The sequence below is a fragment of the Suricata suricatta genome, chromosome 7 (assembly GCF_006229205.1).
Source record: "Suricata suricatta isolate VVHF042 chromosome 7, meerkat_22Aug2017_6uvM2_HiC, whole genome shotgun sequence".
Taxonomy (NCBI): domain Eukaryota; kingdom Metazoa; phylum Chordata; class Mammalia; order Carnivora; family Herpestidae; genus Suricata; species Suricata suricatta.
This window is the reverse complement of record NC_043706.1, coordinates 25067156-25085919: the sequence shown is the minus strand read 5'-3', so window position 1 is coordinate 25085919 and position 18764 is coordinate 25067156. Positions and strand designations below refer to the sequence as shown.

Here is an 18764-nt window from a genome sequence, read left to right as displayed (position 1 = left end):
TATGGAGGCAAAAAGATCGTAACTATGGAAATAGTCCCACCCAAATATTTACACCTTTACACATTTTGTCAATGCAAAATGAACAAATTTTTCAGAATTTCTAAAAAAAGGAAAAGGATGAGTTTTATTCCAGCTGAAGGGAGGACACCCAGATACTCGATCTTCACAAAGAGAGTGCTCTGTGCAATACACACTCAAGTATGTTTTTTGTTGCAAATCATCACAATGGAAGACATTCCAGAAAATAACAAACTTTACCTTATGCCTTTAGCACATGCAAGGTTGCAGGCTTCCAGGTACGGGTGGGACTTTAGGGAGATTTTTACTCTTACCTTGAGTTTGAAATGCTGCTTCTCGGTTAGTTGCTGCGGAAGCAGGTATACAGTGGGTGCTGGGGCAGAGGCAGAGCTCATGCTCTGAAGTTTGGTGAAGTCATTCCGGCCTTGGTAAGAGATATGTATGGCCTCCCGGGGAGTCCGGGAGCAGAGCCCACAAGCATTAAAGGTTGAAAATGTGCTTTCTCAATTTTAATATGAAAAAAAAGAATTAAGAAGATCTTTATTTTTCAGAATTTGCTCTGAGCTTACCTAGGTCCCTCAGCACCTGAGTATTTTCTCAATTTAAAAAACGCTGTAGTCTCCAGCAGGTCTGGCTACATAATTTGCAGGATCCAATGCAAAATGAAAATGAAGGACCCTCTGATCGAAACTTTGAGATTCAAGATGATAATAAAGAGCGTTACAGCAAGAGCGGCCTTTCTGAGGAGGCTCAGAGCGGCTGCACAGGCCTCCTGCCTATGAAGCCGAAAGGCCATCAGCAGATGAGAGTCCACTGATGACAACAGTAATTTCAAATCACTTTAAATTATTAAATGGATGACAAATTGTCAAAAAATCTAGTAATATCATATTGAAAAATAAATGTTTGTGAAATATACCAGTGGGATTTCAGGAGATTCAGCTAAGAAGCAAATTAAAATATAGGTAGCAAGAATAATTATTCTGTTTATTTTTTAAACATTTAGATAATCAGTATATTTTTTAAAATTTTCTTTAGTATATGTTTTTAGTGTATATATTATTTAATTTATAATCTTTTGAAGAAATATATTTCTATTTTTTTTAGTTTTCATTTTATTTTTGAGAGAGAGAGAAACAGAACATGAGCAGGGAAGGGCAGAGAGAGAGGGAGACACAAAATCCAAAGCAGGCTCCAGGCTCTGCGCTGTCAGCACTCAAAACTACAAGACCACGACCCGAGCTGAAGTTGGATGCTTAACCGACTGAGCCATCCAGGTTACCCTTAAAAAATATATTTCTAAAGACCATTTTGACAAGAACTATTTTTAAGTCCACTTTAAAAAAAAAAACAAATTGGCAGTCAGTAACTAAATTTCTAAAAATAAAACAATCAATTCTTTTTTCTTTTTCTTTTCTTTTTTTTTTTTTTTTCGAGAGAGGGAGAGATGCAAAAGCGAGTGAGCAAGAGGCAGAGGCAGAGAGAGAAAGAGAGAGAAGTGGGGCTCGCCTGATGTGGGACTTGAACTCATGAACCCTGGGATCATGACCTAAGCCAAAACCAAAGGTCACATGCTGAACCGACTAAGCCACCCAGGGGCATGTGATTTCACACTTTAATATTTCATGTTATTCAGATGTGTCTAGGTGTTACATAGGCTTTAGATACTGAAAAAAAAATTCTAGGTTTTCAGAAAAATGTGTGAATTGTTCTCTAATCTGATTTCAGCTGTGTGTTGATCTATTTCTTCTAAGAATGGGGGAGGAAAAGGAAATGTGACTTCTAAAAAAGGATATTTTTAAGTTACCTACAAGCTTACAGAGAAGTTCTCACACCTACTTTCTGCATTCATTTCCCTTTGCAGCCCACTACGTTTTAGCAGAGTGACATGTGTACATATGAATTTCAAGAAAAACTCTAACATAACTGCCCTTGGCATTCTAAGAAAATATCCAAATGACTGTAAAAAGAAAGGGTTTTTAATGAGATTGGGAACACTTTTCTAATGTTGAGAAGAAATTTTATCCAAAGTTTTGTCTACGTATTAAAAATAATAACAGCAATATAGGCGGCATTTATCTCAAAAAATAGCTGTGGAAATTGAACTGGTGTATGTGAAGGGCTTGGCATCTGCTCTTGCTGATCAAAAACCAACAACTATCAATAAATGGGCCTCTTATTGTGTCTATTAGCCACTGTCTTCCACTGTCTTCTCCTGTAAGGTTAGAGAGCCATTTCTGCATCTGCTATTAAAATTGTTCTCCTTTACTCTAAAAATGAGACACATGACGTTAATTTTACCACGTCCTGGGATAAATTCAACTTGTCCATACCATCCTCATATTATCAAGGCCGTGTTAGCCATGTGCAATTGAGTCGTTTTTTTCTATTTTGTTTTGTTTCATTCGTAGCATATTTTGGCTAAGACTGATTTGTGCCTTGATTGCTACATACAGTTTCTACTGCTGGGAATTTGAACCCAGGTTCCACCTGACTGCAAGGCTTGCCCTGTTCACCAAGATCCGAACTGTCTCAGTGAGGGAGTGAATAAAAACATGGCCCCAGTGCATTCACAAAATAGTTGGGCCTTAACTGATGATTCCATTCTCCTTTCCTCAGACCACGTATGAAAGCTTCAGAAAGAATAATATGAAGTCAAAATAATTTATTGAAATAAAGATATTGAAATGCATCCAAAGACAAGCATCTCTCTTGGCTCTGGCCACCATCTGCATGGCCACTGTAGGCCAACTGGCCAAATTCAGAGAGGACCATTCCAACCACAACTGTGCCTGCACTGGTATTTTAACAGTGAGTAGTTTGAAAGAATGAACTGATATAAGACCTTGAGGATGAAAGAGGATAAGATAGGAGAAATTTGAAAGAACATCTTCGTGGCACTTATGACGACTTCAAAGGAAAGTACATTCCCAAGAAAATATTAGCAAACTGAATTCAATAATACATGAAAAGGATCACACACCATAACCAAGTGGGATTTATTCCCGGAATGCAACATCCACAAATCAATCAATGTGATACATCACATTAACAAAATGAAGAATAAAAACCATATATGCATCTCAATAGATACAGAAAAAGCATTTGACAAAATTCCACATCCATTAATGATAAAGTGCTCCTCAACAAAGTGGGTATATTGGGAATAGACCTCAACATAATAAAGGCCATATATGATAATCCCACAGCTAAAATCATACTCAATGGTGAAAAACTGAAGGATTTTTCTCTAATATCAGGTACATTACAAGGATGCCAACTGTCAACATTTATTCAACACAGTACTGTTAGTTCCAGCCAAAGCACTTAGGCAAGAATAAGAAATAAAAGACAACCAAATTGGAAAGAAGTAAAATTGTCTCTATTTGCAGATGATATGATATTATATGTGTGTGTGTGTGTGTGTGTGTGTGTGTGTGTATCCCTGAAGACTCCACACACAAAATAAACAACTGTTACAAATGGCAAACAAACTTAGCAAAGTTGCAGGATGTATAATCAATATATAAAAATCAGCTCTGTTTCTATCCACTAATAACAAATGATCAGAAAAAGAAATTTAAAAAACAATCCTATTACAACTGCATCGAAAAGAATTAAAAACCCAGGAAGAAACTTAACCAAGGAGGTGAAAGGCCTATACACTGAAAACTATAGGCCACTGATAAAATAAATTGAAGACACTTAAATAAAATGACATTCTGTGCTCATAGGTTGGAAGAATTAATACTGTTAAAATATCCATGCTATTCAAAGCAATACAGAGATTCCATGTAACCCCTATCAAAATCCCAATGAAATTTTTCAGAGGAACAATCCGAAAATGTGTGTGGAACCACAGAAGACCCCAAAGAGTCAAAGCTATTTTGAGAATGAACAGAGCTGGAGGCATCACCCTTCCTGATTTCAAAGTGTATCACAAAGCTATAGTAATCAAACTGCAAGTTGGGTTTAACATAACAAGACACATAGATTAATGATAGAATACATTGATATAAGATTAGTGCATAGATTAACAGAACAGAGAGCCCAGAAATAAACCCACACATGTATGGTCAATTAATTCACAACAAAGAAGCCCAGACTATACAATGGAGAAAGGACAGTCTTCAGTAGTGTTGAGAAAACTGGAAGCCACATGCAAAGAATGATACTGGACCACTATCTTACACTAGACACAAAAACCAACTCAAAATGAGTTAAAGACTTAAATGTAAGATCTGAAACTGTCTCCTAAAAGAAAACATAGTGTGGGAGGTGGGGGGGGGAGCTCCTTGACATTGGTCTTGGCAATGATTTTTTTGGATTTGACAAAAAAAAGCAAAGGCAACAAACACAAAAACAAACAAGTGGTACTACTTCAAACTAAAAAGTTTCCACACCATGATGTAAAGGAGACCATCACCAAAACCGGTCTCCTAAGGAATGATACGAAAAGGTATCACAAGGTAACCTATAAAATGGGAGAAAATATTTGCAAATCACACATCTGAGAAAAAATCATATCTACATATCTGTATCTATTAATGTATCTTATATATAAATAGATAGATATTGATAGATTAGATATAAATCAATAGCAAAGCAAACAATCCAATTTAAAACTGGGCAGAGTAACTGAATAGACACTTTTCCAGAGAAGACATCCAGATGGCCAACAGACAACTGAAAAGATGTTCAGCATCACGCATCATCAGGGAAACGCAAATCAGAACCACAAGATAATCAACTCATAACTATTAGAATGACTTTCTATCAAAATGAGAAATCCCAAGTGTTGTCAAGTATGTACAGAAAAGGGCACCCCTGTGCACTGCTAGTGGGATTATAAATTGGTGAAACCATATGATGCAGCAATGACACTTCTCGATACATACCCAAAGGAAATGGAATCACTATCTCAAAGAAGTATCGGCACCCCCCTGTCCACCGCAGCATTATATACAATAGCCAAGACATGGAAACAACCTAAGTGCCCACCGATAGATAAATGAATAAAGAAAATGTGGTAGGTAAAGACACACACACACATACACACACACAGAGGAATATTATTCAGCCATAAAAAAGAAGGAAATCCTAACATTTGTGACAGCATGGTGGGACCTTGAGGGCATTATGCTAATGAAATAAATCAGACAAAGACAAATACTATATGATCTCACTTACATAGAGAATCTAAAACAAAGGGGTAAACCCCCAAATTCACAGATACAGAGAACAGACAGATGGTTGTCAGAGGTGAGGGCTGGAGTGAAGATGGTCAAACTTCCAGGTATTCGAAATAAATCTTGGGCATGTAATGCACAGCATAGTGACTATATTCTTTTTAAAAGTAAAGAAGAAACCCCGCACACCCTACAAACACAATTCTACAATATTTAAATATAACAAAGCCTTCCTTTCCTGTACACAGTTTTAAGATAATTTTTCCTGAGTATATAATAATACACATTCCTTGTAGAAAATATTGTAATTTATATATATCTTCAAAACATAATAAGCAAAACCTACGATCCTGGAACCTATTTTTAACATGTCAGCGTGCAAATTTCTTGCAGCTCTTCTACTCACCTGCAGCTAACGGAATTTAGGATTACCGCGCAAGATGATCCCGACGGCTAGATTCCGGGTCACGCCCACTATGGACCAGATCTTAAGAAACGGCAGTGAAACCAGAGCGTGGAAGGGAGCGACTCCGGAGACCTCCGTAGGTGCATCCAAATCCCAGTTCCCGCGGCCGCCCCTCCTGGGATTCTCCAACCCCCGTGCCCTGGTCCCCGCCTCCACCTGCCAGGAACGCCGGGCGCAAGCCCGGGAGCCCAGCTCCGTGGTGCCACCAGCGGGCACGTAAAATGAGGATCAGCGGGTGGGAGCCCCGCAGTCCACCCACTTCCGTCCGGCGGCCACCGCGCAGAGGGTGCCCCTGGCCGCCAGTGACCCCTGCGCAGGGCCTCCAAGCGCCCGACGCCCGCCCGCTCAGCGAGGCCGCGGCCCCGAGGCCCCTCCTCCGAGAACAGCAGCCGAACCGAACGGGACGGGCCCCGCAGCAACTCTTCCAGGCCCTCACCGGAGGGCGGGCGCCCAGGCGGGTTTCGTACTGCCTGCCGCACCGAGCCCTGGTTCCACACCCGGGGCCCTTGCTCGGGATCCAGTTTCGTGGGTTTTCGGGCCTGGACATGTCCCAGCCCCGCTTTTCCAGGTGCGAACACAGAAGCCGAGAAACGAGACTTCCCATTGGAGGCTGGGATATTTCCTGCTCTCAGGCGCAGCTTTTCTGATTGGCTGTCCTGGTGGGAGCTGAGGTCTCCCACTCCATCCCCCAGAAGGCGAGGTTTGGAGTTCTGTCCCTTTGTTGGTTGCAAGAAACTGTTCACGTTACTTAACTTTTTGGACCTCAGATTCCTCCCGGGTTTATCCATTGCTGAGGATCAAATAAAATCATCGATGTAAAACACTTAATGCAAGGCCAGGTGCTGGTAAACCTTTGTGAATGGTTGGGACCAAATTCTTACTAGAATTAAATACTGGGAGGATTTTATGTTGTAGATCCTTGCAGGAAACACTGCAGAACATAATGGAAATGTCTTCTGGTGCAATTTCATAAAAGATGTTGAAACATTATTCAGGTGACTGTGCCTTTTACTAAAATTAGATGTTGAGCGACCCTTCAAAAGCAATTTGACAGCTACAGCTTGGGAGGTCTTAGAGCGGCATGCATGTTGTTTATTCTGTGCGTTGTGACTTTTCAAATGGTTAAGGTCTTACTGTATTATAGGTCTACAGATCTAGAACGTGGCCAGTGGTGTTCATTTTTGTAAGTACCGACACAGCCTGACAGTTCTCCAGAGAGCAGCAAACACACACAGTGCTGGGGGCAGGGCAGGGGGGGGTTATGACAGTGACTCAACCAGCCACCCCACATAGCCCCTTTTGTCTTCTCAAACCACTTATAACATTGTGTCTTCAGTCCCAGCTGATGAAAGTATGAAGCATGGTTTGTGAGCAAATGGCTAAGAAAGAATTCTTGAGACGTTTTTGGTGCAAAAAGGTGATTTTATTAACGCATGGGGACAGGACCCGTAGGCAGAAAGAGCTGCCCTGGGGTTGTGAGGAGTGACTGACTATATACTTCTAAGTTTGTGGAGGGAGGGAGATAGAGATAAAGTATTTAAGGAATTTTGAAGCAAGGCCTCTAGGACCTTGAGGGGCTAGCTGCCAAGATAAGGTTGCTGTCACTTTAATAATAGATAAACATGAAGGCGCTAAGGCAGCACCAGTTTCTTTAGGAAGGTCAGGCTCTGCATGTTTCAGGTGTTTACTAGCTAGCTGCAAGCTGCAAGATTTACTTTTAAGCTACATTTCTCTTGCCTTTGTTTCCCACATCACCAACCCCTCTCCACGGCTAAGCTGCTGGCTTGGGTACAATGGAGAAAACGGACCAGCAACAGAAGGGAAACACGAATCGCCATCAGTTAAGTTCTGATCGCATCAGGATAGGTCCTGGATGAAGTCCTTGAGGCTGTCCCCAAAACACAGCAGAGCCCTCTCACTTGAACCTCACGTGATAGGTTTGAGTGTCTCTGAGCATGGTGATCGAGTTTCTAGCAAGTGACACAAATGGCCACAATAACCTTAGCCACCTTTTCCTCTAAGACTTGCAGTAAAACAAAATTGTCTGGTATTAAAGCTCACGATGTGGTCTTAGACTGCACCATTATCAACGGAACCTGCCTAACCATCTCTGGCCCCTGGTGGCAATTTAAACTGTTCAGAGAAACTGGCTGGTGTCCGTCTGAACAGGTGTGTGGCCGCAGAGCTCTAGGATTGCAAGCTACGGTAAAAGCAGAAACACAGGTGGCCAACAGGTGCTCTCTTCCCAGACTGAGCTAACTGCTCTCCTTGCTTCTCTGCAGGCTTCTGGGGCACTTGCAACAAGTTTTGGGATAGAGCTTGCCAGGGGGGTCTCCAAGGTCTGCCACTCCTCACAGGCTACATCACCCTGTCTCCTCACTGACAGTGCCACCGAGTAGAGAAGAGAGAGGCACCAGGGATTCTAAGGCCTGGAGAAGAGCCACACCCTGTCCCCAAATGAAGACCTGAGGGCCTCATGGCTGTGAGCATGGATGGGACTTCTCAGAGCAGGGGGATCTGCTAAGCAGACAGTGCTAGCCTGGCCGACATGAGAACAGACCTTCCTGAATGGCAGTTTCAGATCCTAAAGAATACCAGACATGTGAACACACCAACATACAGGAGTCCAGATCATGGGATTTCAAAACTGGGCCTTTTATTTTTGGTTTGTCACCAAAGGTCACTTTGCATTGTAGGCACATTGTGAAGTGTCAGAGGAAAGGTGGGTCAGTAGGACAGAGGAGAAGGACCGCGTACAGTGCCGAGCATCTCCTTATGGGGAGGAGAATCGGCCACAGAACAGGATACTGTTGGTTTTGCTGTGCTGGATGAAGAAAAGGAAGGGGTGGTCAGCACAGAACCTGGGCATGATTCTCGCGCATCGCAACATCATGATGGCCGCAGTGGCGGCCGCAGCCTCTGTGCCTTCCTCGTTGACCTCCACAAAAGACTTGTGTACCACCTTGGACAGATAGAGGTCTTTCATGGACGACATTCCAGAAAAGTCTGCCTTAGCCTGCTCGAAGGCGTCGGTCATGCCCAGAGCACAAAGGATGGTCCCCATGTCGTAATTCTCTTCCAGTTTGAATCTAGGGAGGAACACTTCCACCTCTTCTTCGTCCAGCATGTCTGGCCTCGTCCATTCTGTGAATTTCTCATAAGTGATTTCCTTCTCCACCTAAAAGAAGAGAGTTGAAGATTTTTAGACCCAGACCAGTGCTGCCCGACAGAACTACCTGCTGGGATGTGAATGCTCTGGGCTCTGCGGGGCGAGGCGGCAGCAATGGGAAGTGATGCTGGCTTCAGGAACTGTCCACACCACCCATCCCCTTGCCATCACAGCACCATCATTGCTCAGCATTTGTTACCGTTTTCAAATCAACGTTTTCATCTGGAAGCATGATGATCATATTCAGCTCTTTGCCCACATAGGGAAGCACCAGAATCTGGGTGAATATTTCTCCAATATAAGTCATTTTAAAGGTGGATTTTTTAAACATCATTTGCACAGGTTTCTCCTCATTCTAAAAAGGAAACAGATAAATGTTAAATTGAAATAAGACCCAGTGGACACGCTGGACAAATCAACAGAACTGGCCAGCCTGGTTTCTACTTTACTTCCCTGGTTTCCAGAATACCCCTCAGCCCCCTCTTCTGCCAGCCCACATTCACTGCCTCAAGTTCCAAACCCTGGGGTACGCAGGGCTCAGTCCTTACACTGCTGGTCTCCCAGTGACCTCAATCTTGTACTTTAAACAGAATTCCCCAATTTAGATTTCTAGCTGGGACTTCTCCCGCAAACTCCAGATACATCCCCAGATACACTCCCAAACATCTTATGGCTGACTTGGCACCTGTGTTTGCACATTAAAGAAACCTCCAATGTCACGTGTCATACAGGGCTCCTCTTACTCCTTTCCAGGTCTGCTCCATCTACAATGTTCTCCAGCTCAGGTGACAGCAATGCCACTCATGCCATCATCAAAACTTGGGAGGACCCCTAACTCCGGTCTTTCACCCCACAGTGGACTTAGCAAATCAGATCAGCTCTGCTTTTAAAATGTTAACATAAATGAAATCAAATCACTCTGGTTGAACACCTCTCTGCAGCTCCCCTTCTACTCCCAGGAAGTGAAAAAGCTCAAGTCCTTAATAAAACCTGTAGCGCTGACAAGGGCTTCTCTCATATGCGCTCTGCTCCCACCTCCCTCTGCCCCTTGGTGGTTCCGTGGGCAATCCCAATAAGCACCACCCGAAGGCCTGGAGAGCCCACCTGTCACTGTACCCCCATCCACACCCTGTGCCCCTCCTCTGTGTCTGTCTCTGGGTCACTACCACTATCTCATACGCTCTTCGCTTCTCATTTACGCTGTCTCACCCCCAGAAAGACTTAAGCTTCATGGGAGGGATGGGTCGCTGGTTTTGTACACACTGTGACAGTAGCTGGCACGATGCCTGGTCCCAAGCCAACATCTGCTGAATAAATAGATAAACAACTAAAGGACACGAAAACTGAAAGGACCAGGCAAAATGGACACATCTTACTAGGAGAAAAATGCATTGGTCACCAGTGCATCCCCAGCCAGGCAGGAAGAAAGGCCCAAGGACAGCGACCACATCCCTGCCAGCAGCCCTCCTCCACTCCTGACTCGTGTGCAGTCTAAGACCTATAGCTGCTTTGGATCTGTCCGGCCCCGTGCTGTGGCCCCCCGTTCTCTGGGGCAGCACATTACTCTGTATTAAATGGAAGAAACTTCTGTTTCAGCCTTCCCTCGGTGCCTTGCAAAGGCTCCCCGAACTGGCCTCAGCCATGCCTGCCCCCTCGCTCCTCATTTACCTCCTCGACCAGTTATCAGCACACTTGTTCTATAATAGGCCAGATAGTAAATATTTTCAGCTTTATGGACCATACAGTTTCTGTCCCAACTACTCAACCCTACAGCTGTAGCATGAAATACATAAACAAATAGACAGGCCTCTGTTCCATTAAAACTTTATTTAGCAAAAAAAACTGGTGGGCTGGCTTTGACCTCAGACCAGTTTGCTGAGCCCTGCCTGAGGCAATTTCTGCTGGTGCCCATCCAGGGCCCCAGGCCACTAGTCTTAGAATACAAAAGGATCCAATCTCAGTAAGGGAATGCTTCATTAAATATACAATTGTGTAGATTAAGTTTCATCTTATTTACAAATAAAGGAATTTTAAAAATCCAGATGAACTCAAAATCTGTTCACTTTCAGGCACAACCCCCACCTCCCAGAGGCCTGAGCACTCAACACCTACTACACCCCTTCTGTCTCTCTGCTGGGGAGATGAGGAAGCAAGACCGAGGTCTTCACCTCCCCGCAGCTCTAGCAGAAGCCACACCGGACAGAGGGCCTAATGTCTGCCCCTGAGACACAGAAGACAGGTTTCACGTTCTGAAAGTTAGAACCCTGAGAGGCTTTTGCTCTGCCTTTCGTCCTGCCCGGGCGGTGGGTGCCCTGACCGTGACCCTGAACGTGGGCCACCTGGTAAGCCCGGCAGAGCAGGAAGACCAAGGGCGGTTCTCTGGGAGCGTCCGCCACCCTGGTACTGTAAGAACACGAGTCTGAACCTGGCAGACGCCATGACAGGCTTTAAGGTTCCCCTCTAAACTAGGTCTAAAGGTCAGTCTCTCCAGAACTATTAGGCGGTTACACATTGCCCGAGGCAAGAGGGACCACCCTTGTAATCCCCTTAACAGTCCTAAGGGCAGGCCTAGATCAGTTATTGCCTAAGGCTAGTTACACCCTACGTGAGGGTCCTGGGTCCTGGGCCTACTCTGTGATTGGTTAACACTCTAAATGTTGTAATTGGATAAACCTGCTGTCAATAATATTGTGTAATAATGATTGGATCACTGTACCTGTGTCACAATTTCCTGTAACTCCCCTTTCCCAAACTCATAAAAGCCCTGCCCCACCTTTGTTCGGGGCTCTCAGCATGGATCCACCACGCCGGTAAAGTCTATGAGCCCAAGTTTAGGTCCGGTGAGCCTAAACCCGTAATAAGGCCCTTTGCTTTTGCATGCGTGACTCGGTCTCCCTGGCAGTTTCTGGTTTTTGGGGACGATAAAGAAATCTTGGGTATGACAGTACCCACCTGCAGGCCTCTGCTAGGGGATATGAGCATTCCGTGAATCAAGTCCGGAATATACATCTTGTTAAAGACTAATTTCAAGGAGAGAAATAATTTTCCCATGTGAAAATAGAGCAGCTCGTTTCAGAATAAAACTCAAAGCGGGGCAGATGGGGGGCTCAGTCAGTTAAGCATCTACTTCAGCTCAGGTCATGATGTCACAGCTGGTGGGTTTGAGCCCCGAATCAGGCTCTGTGCTGGCAGCTCAGAGCCAGGAGCATGGAGCATGCTTCGGATTCTGTCTCCTCTCTCTCTGCCCCTCCCCCACTTGCATTGTCTCCCTCCTTCAAAAATAAACATTAAAAATAAAAAAGAATAGGGGTGCCTGAGTGGCTCAGTCAGTTGAGCATCTGACTTTGGCTCGGGTCATGATCTCATGGTTTGTGGGTTCAAGCCCCTTGTCGGGCTCTGTGCTGACAGCTCAGAGCCTGAAGCCTGCTCTGGATTCTGTGTCTCCTCTCTCTGCCCCTCCCCTGCTTGCACTCTGTCTCTCTGCATCTCAAAAATAAAGAAATGTAAAAAAAATGTTTTTAAAGAAAGAATAAAGCTCAAAGGAAAACACATTTCTTGAGAAACTGAAAGTTCAGGCTCGTGTCTGCTTAGAAGATCTAACTCATAGTCAGTGATCAAGAACAGGCTGTAATTGGTCTATTTTGTCTACCTAAGATGTCCAAAACTCTCTCCAGTTAAAGTTAAAAAGAAAGAATATACGTGATTCGGTGACAGAAAAGATACAAGGCCACCACAAACAACATCTTCAAAGGTGGAGGTAGCTCAACGTGCTTGTTTTTAAACAAAAATTAGTGTTTGTTATCCTTATCTAAACAACACTGCAGACGGTCAGTATTTATTTCATTTGTTCAATTCATTTGTTCAGTATTTATTGAGCACCGACTATATGCCTAACATTTGTGAGACAGCCATCTATCTGCCCTCCTCAGGTGGTGCTGGGTATCCTCGAAGACCCACAGAGAGGCACTGTGGCCACTGAAAGGAGTGGGGGACAGAAATCCCCACAGGCGAGGAGGGCTGTTAGGGAAGGTTTCCAGATGGTTCTAGAAAGGATGGAGTAGATAGGTACTGATGGGAATAAACATAGAGAAATGGGGATAAATGGGTAGGACCCAGGTCTGCAAAGAGCCTTATATGCCATATTTTGGAGTCCAAACTTAATCTCAAAAGTTCTAGAAAGCCAGACAACAGATTTGTGACTGTAGACAGAACACCTAGCAATAGTATCCCCGCCGGACCAGAATCCTCTGAGTACGGAGCTACCTTTGATGAGACATCTAAGGAGAAAGGGAAGGCGTCCTGGGGAGCCCTTATGCCGGACTGCCTAAGGCCCGTGGGGCACAAGCTACGTGAGGTGAGCTTTCTCGCATGTTTTAAAAACCAGTGTGAATACAGGGACTGTTTCCAAGAATCTTTTTTGTTAATGCGAAATATTTACCTTGCTGACTTTAAAGGGTCTTTCCGTGGTTTGCCTTTTGTTAAACTGACTATCCCAGTTTCCTTTGAAATAGATGGCATTCACAAGAATCAGACTTGTCATTGGGTCGACTGAACCTGGAGATAGCAACTGTGTAATTTTACCTGAAAAGAAGAATTAAAGAATCAGTGAATTTCCCAATGGCCAGAGAAGGACAAATACCATGTGATCTCACTATACGTGGAATCTAGGAAACAAACAAAAGGAACAAATGGGGGGAAAAGACAGGGAGAGATAAACCAAAAAAACAGACTCTTAACCCTAGAGAACAAACTGATGGTCACCAGAGGGGATGTGGTCAGGGGAGTGGCTGAAACAGGTAAAGGGGATTAGAAGGAGACTTATCTTGGTGAGCACTGAGGAATGCACGGAAGTGTCGAATCAGTGTACTGTACCCTGAAACTAACATTACACTGTATGTTAACTAACTGAAATTCACATTAAAAAAAAAAGTTTCCTGATGCATTCATCAAGGACAGTATTTAGACTAGAAAACCCTTTTGTGAGGTTCACACATAAAGGAGTTCATTGTCCCCCAAATATAACCACATAAAGGGATTCTGGTCCTTGTAACAACAGCAGAAACAAAAACTTAAAAAGCCCTAGCAAGAAAAATTCCATCCCTTAAACAAAACATAAGATGAACACAGTAGTATACACAGGATGAATTCACAAGTCGGACAGAAGGGAAGGCTTGGTCCCGTGAAGAAGGGGATTTAAGGGACGGTCTGAAAGGTGAGAGGCTAGGAGTGCAGAGAAGAGTTTAAGACCCGCAGGTGGATAAGGGCTTAACCAAGTGTCCTGCAACAACACAGAGTAATCTGTACAGGCTGAGACCCGTATCTGGATCTTTTCTTTACAGCATTTGTGAAAAGGAAGACTGTGTATCAACGTTAACAACAGCAATGGCAACAAAGTGGATCCTTCTGGAACAGCTGTACCAAATACGGAGAGACCTCACAGACACACTGATGAGAACAGGGAAGAACTAGAGAAAGTGAGATACACTGATAGTACTTCAGAGGCAGATTTTAAAAGTCTGCAGTTATTTAGAGAAAAGCATCATTCCTCTTTACAGTTTGATGGTCTTGTGAAAGAATTGACAGTGAGACCGGTTAAGATACTACTAAGACTGAGCAATGCTGTATTTTCACCTTCTGTCTTTTCGGCTACCCAGGTGTTGATGTGTTCTCTGGACTCTTCCGCAGCGTTGATAAAGTCAACCTCTTCCATCTCTGCCTGGTAGAATTTACGGCAGGAGTCTTTGAATGACTAGGAGAGAGCAACATCATCACATGGCTGCAGAAATCATCAACGCTTACAGCTCGCTTCTTCACCGCACCAAATCAGGCAGGCAATTTTGATTTACACACGTAAGGTATAAATAAATATGAGGAATTAACTGAAAATCCAATTTCTCGTTTTTCAGCTACATTTTAAACTTAGCTTCTAAACCAAGTAAAATAGTTGTCTGAATATCAAATATCATGAACCACCAGATTCTTTGAGGGATTAAGTGGCCATTAGTGAGGTGAGTACAGAGACACGGAGACGCAGCCCCTAAAGAGCGTGGTTCCTGACAAGCCTCTGCCTTTGCTCTATGAGTCCTGCCCACAACAGGAGCCACAGCCGCCTCTACATTTCAGAACGATGGACTGGAAACAAGGGCCTGCTGTTCCATACAGCAGTGCAAAGTGTGTGATTCTACACCACCCTCCCCGCCAACTGCAGCATTCTGTGGTGATGGCGCGGTTCTAAATCCGCACTGCCCACAACAATGCCACGTGCCGCTTCTGAATGCTTGGAATATGGCCAGTGCCACTGAATAGTGAGCCATAATTTTAATTACTTACACTGTAATTTAAAGAGCTACAATGTGTCTAGTGGCTACCCTTTTGGCTGGCTCAGTTTTAGAGTATAAGCAGCTCCCCAAAACAGTTTAAACTGTATCTTGTTAATACAGTCTTTCAAATGATAACCTTAGTGAACACTTACATTATGCCACCTCAAAGCAGACTTTTTGTGTTTACTGGAAGTTCTGTTCTTCCTTATACCAAAAGCATATAAAAACATGGGACAACAGCCTAGGAAGTAGCTAAGACTGAAAAAATAGTAAAACAGGTTGTAAAAAAAAAAAAATCACACCATGGTGAACAAATCTTACCATTATCTGACCTCATGCTTGACTACATTTACTTTACTCCAAATATTTTAAAACAATGAGTCTGAAACAAATTTAAAAATTGAAAAAAAAATCATAGAATAGGATAAGGTTGATATCCCAAACAGATAAAAAGAATAAACCAGTAAGAAAAAGGCAACCCAATAAAAAGTGCATGAAGAAAATTCTCAGAAAAGACACAAACATTCAGTAAACATAAGGCAAGTTGTTCAATCTCTTAATAATAAAAATTTACGAGGCTCACAGCATGCCGTGCTGACGACGAAGTGTGGAACTGAGCGCGGCACTGGTACCCCGGAGAGGACGTAAATGGCCACCGTACTCTGGACCATTTCAGCATCTGCTACGGCCTCCAAGCTTCCCTCTTTGGTCCCTGCTACAAATCCACCTTGGAGTAACACACGTACACAGGGCACAGGAGTCGTGTACACTAACTTTCACTGTCTGAATGCCCATCGGCGTGGGAACGGTGTACCAAGTATGTTTCAGTACATCCGTACTTAAGAATAGCAGATACCAGTTAAACAGAGTGAGAAAGATCCTCATATAGGAAAAGAAGTTAAGACACGTAAGAAAAAATACGCCAGATCTGTGTATGTGCGGGGCATACATGTCCCACCTGTAAAAGCCCTCGCACTAGGAGGGGGGGTGATCAGGGGTGGGAGCAGCTGTGAGGACTCTCACTTTGACTGCTCTATTTGCATTTTTTGTAACAAGAATACAGTCACATGCAACAAGCATGTGCTCTCCTACTCACATATTACTTGGGTACTTTTTAAAAAAGAAAAAAAAAGCATGAAGGCCCTATAAATAAATAGAACCAGTATAATTAGACAAATAACTTTACAAAAATTCTGCACTGGAAAAACACTATAGAAATATTTACACGCGTAAAAAGTTGAACAAGAATCACAGTGCATAAAAAATTTCTGGTATGTTGAAAACAATGATTAGAAACCCTCGTTTTGATCACTGCGTTTCAGCCAACTAACTTTGACCAGTGGTTCTCCATGTTAGTTCTTTTTAAATTGTCTCATCGAAGCCTCACAAAAATCTGGACATTATTCATCATGAGGCTCATTGTAATTGAAACAGGGTTTAAGGGAATGCATGAAGAGAGTAAATGGAGACCTGAGTCCATGCGCAAATGTGTGAATTCATGACCTGCGGCTTCCTGCTGTGCCGCGTGACCCTCCTCCCCACCGCCTCGGTGTCTACTTTCTTAGTCAAACACAGCAAGAATGACTTACTGAGAGGAAATCATAAGACTTCTCTCCGAAGAGCCTGTTGGCAGTTCTAAGCAAGTACTGTGTGTCAGTCCTGTTGATTTCCGTAAGAAGTGACTGGAACCCCTGGTGGACGTCACCTCCTCCGCTGCTCTTACTTAAAGAAAGTGCCTGGAATCAGAAACAGAATACAGAAACACACAACTTCAGTGCGCCTTGACTGCAGGAAATGGATACAACACCAAACTCCGCCTAAGAACTGCACAGACCCTACCTAGAGCTTAAAGAAGATGCATCCAGGTGAAGACAAAACGCATCTCAAAAGCCACCCAGTCTGCCCTCCCCCAGCACTCTCTGCAGGGAGTCAGAGCACTGCCAGCACTGGTGTGAGTGGCAGTGCCCCTTCGCAAACCATGTGCTATGTGCTCTGCAGTCTGTCTGCAAATAAAGCTGCCAACCAGGCCGCCTATCTCTGCAAACACAGGCCGCCCCTGATACAGAAATGTCTGGCCTCTGGCTGGTGCTGTGAGCGGTTCTGGCCACCAGAATGCAGGAGAAGGGACACTGTTCCCGGCCTGGGCCTTACAAAGCCTGCAGCTCACGTTCACTGTCTTGTAGCCCGGCCACCGTGATGTGGGGAAGCCCAGGCTCTCCCGCTAGAGGCCGCAGGGAAAGTCCTGGAGAGCTGACTCCACGTGGGGAGAACTACCCGTAGGAGAACACGTGACAGAGGCCTTCCTGGACCATGAGTGATCCCGGCTGACACCATGTGAGTCCAACCACAGAATGAGAGAAATAATAGCCGTGGCTATTTCCAGCTACTAAGTCTGGGATGGTTTGTTCTGTAACCATAGAAGTTCACGCAGCAATCTAGACATGGACTTCTTTCCTAACAACGTCCGAAACACGGCAGTGGCTTGGGGCCCAGGCAGCTGGCAAAGGCCGGGAAGAAGGAGAGCGAGGAGATGGCAAGCAGAGGCCAGAAGGCCAGTGAAGAAACCTCTAGCAGTGGCTGGAGAAAAGGGGCTCCCGGCATGTCCCAGCAGAAGAACCGGAGAGACTGTAATCCGCAGCGGCGGGCAAGCTTGGGCATTTCCCCAATGAACCAGGTATCTGGCTAAGTACATGTCCAGAAAGAATGGGGCTTGTAGCTGCCTCGGATAAAGTACAGGAAGGGAAAGATGAGATCAAGAAGGAACTGTTTCATTTTCAAGCAGAATTTAAAGGAACATTTTCCAAACTAGGACCTGGTGGGTGGAAAATTAAAAGGTTTCTGATCCTACCCTCTCCCGCAGGCAAATGATTCTAAATGTGAGAAATGGCCTTAGAACAAAAATCAAGTCCAAGGTACGGGCTTCAAGGCAGGATCAAGTTCCACTTTATTAACACCTGAGAAAGATGAAGGCAGACTAAGTGCCTCACAGACCCTGTCAGCTGGACAACGGGGCTTCTGAGCATCCTAAGGACACTGTCGGCCACACTCTCATCCCAGGCCAACACAGACAGTCCTGCCTCAAATAGGTTTGTGCATGTTATCATTTATATCATTTATGTCAATTATAAATCAACACATAGAAACCCCACAACTGTTTAGAGGAAACAACTCTGCCCACATCTTGGTCTCAGACTACCAGCCTCCAGAATGTTGAGGAAATACATCTGTTCTTTAGGCCCCTCGGTCTGTGGTACCTTGTTATGGCACCACTAAGACATCCCCCCACCAGTTTTGAAGAGAATGTTACAAAACTCTGCACCCAGGAACCATACTAAACAACCTCACTTCAAGCCCAAGACTGGCCCCATAATGGGATGAGACTCGGGGGTCTTGGGAGGCGGGTAAGTGTACCTTACCGGTGGGGGACTGGAAATCACACAGAGGGCAGAGCATGGCAGTCATCAGTGACCCCAATGAGTCACTGCCTTCAGTATTCACACCGTTATGCAGCCCTTCTTTGGCGGACTCTGGGCTGGGCCAGAGTCAGTCACTTGGCCATGTGACTGCTGTCAGCCATTGGCTCATTAGCAAACAAGACATAA

General features: G+C 44.3%; 1 protein-coding gene and 1 long non-coding RNA gene across 8 annotated transcripts in view; one reads left to right on the top strand and one right to left on the bottom strand.

Moving 5' to 3' along the window:
• Nucleotides 1-8304: 8304 nt before the first annotated feature.
• The window catches only part of SERPINB6 (serpin family B member 6), a 42744-nt gene continuing 32284 nt past the window's right edge, over nt 8305-18764 (bottom strand). For all 5 annotated transcript variants that reach the window (XM_029944981.1, XM_029944982.1, XM_029944983.1 and 2 more), the window contains exons 3-7: nt 16752-16898; nt 14474-14591; nt 13281-13423; nt 9042-9197; nt 8305-8851 (exon numbers count right to left, since the gene is read on the bottom strand). In XM_029944981.1, coding sequence (XP_029800841.1) covers nt 8447-8851; nt 9042-9197; nt 13281-13423; nt 14474-14591; nt 16752-16898 — 969 coding nt within the window. In that variant the 3' untranslated portion in view covers nt 8305-8446. The remainder of the gene's footprint in view (nt 8852-9041; nt 9198-13280; nt 13424-14473; nt 14592-16751; nt 16899-18764) is intronic.
• Nucleotides 11638-14728, top strand: LOC115296529. 3 transcript variants are annotated; one of them, XR_003910916.1, is made up of 3 exons: nt 11638-11677; nt 14182-14316; nt 14497-14728. It is a non-coding gene; the product is annotated as an uncharacterized LOC115296529 (long non-coding RNA). The 3 variants fall into 3 exon arrangements; XR_003910914.1 differs by having other exon boundaries at nt 11642-11682; XR_003910915.1 differs by lacking the exon at nt 11638-11677 and adding an exon at nt 12773-13196.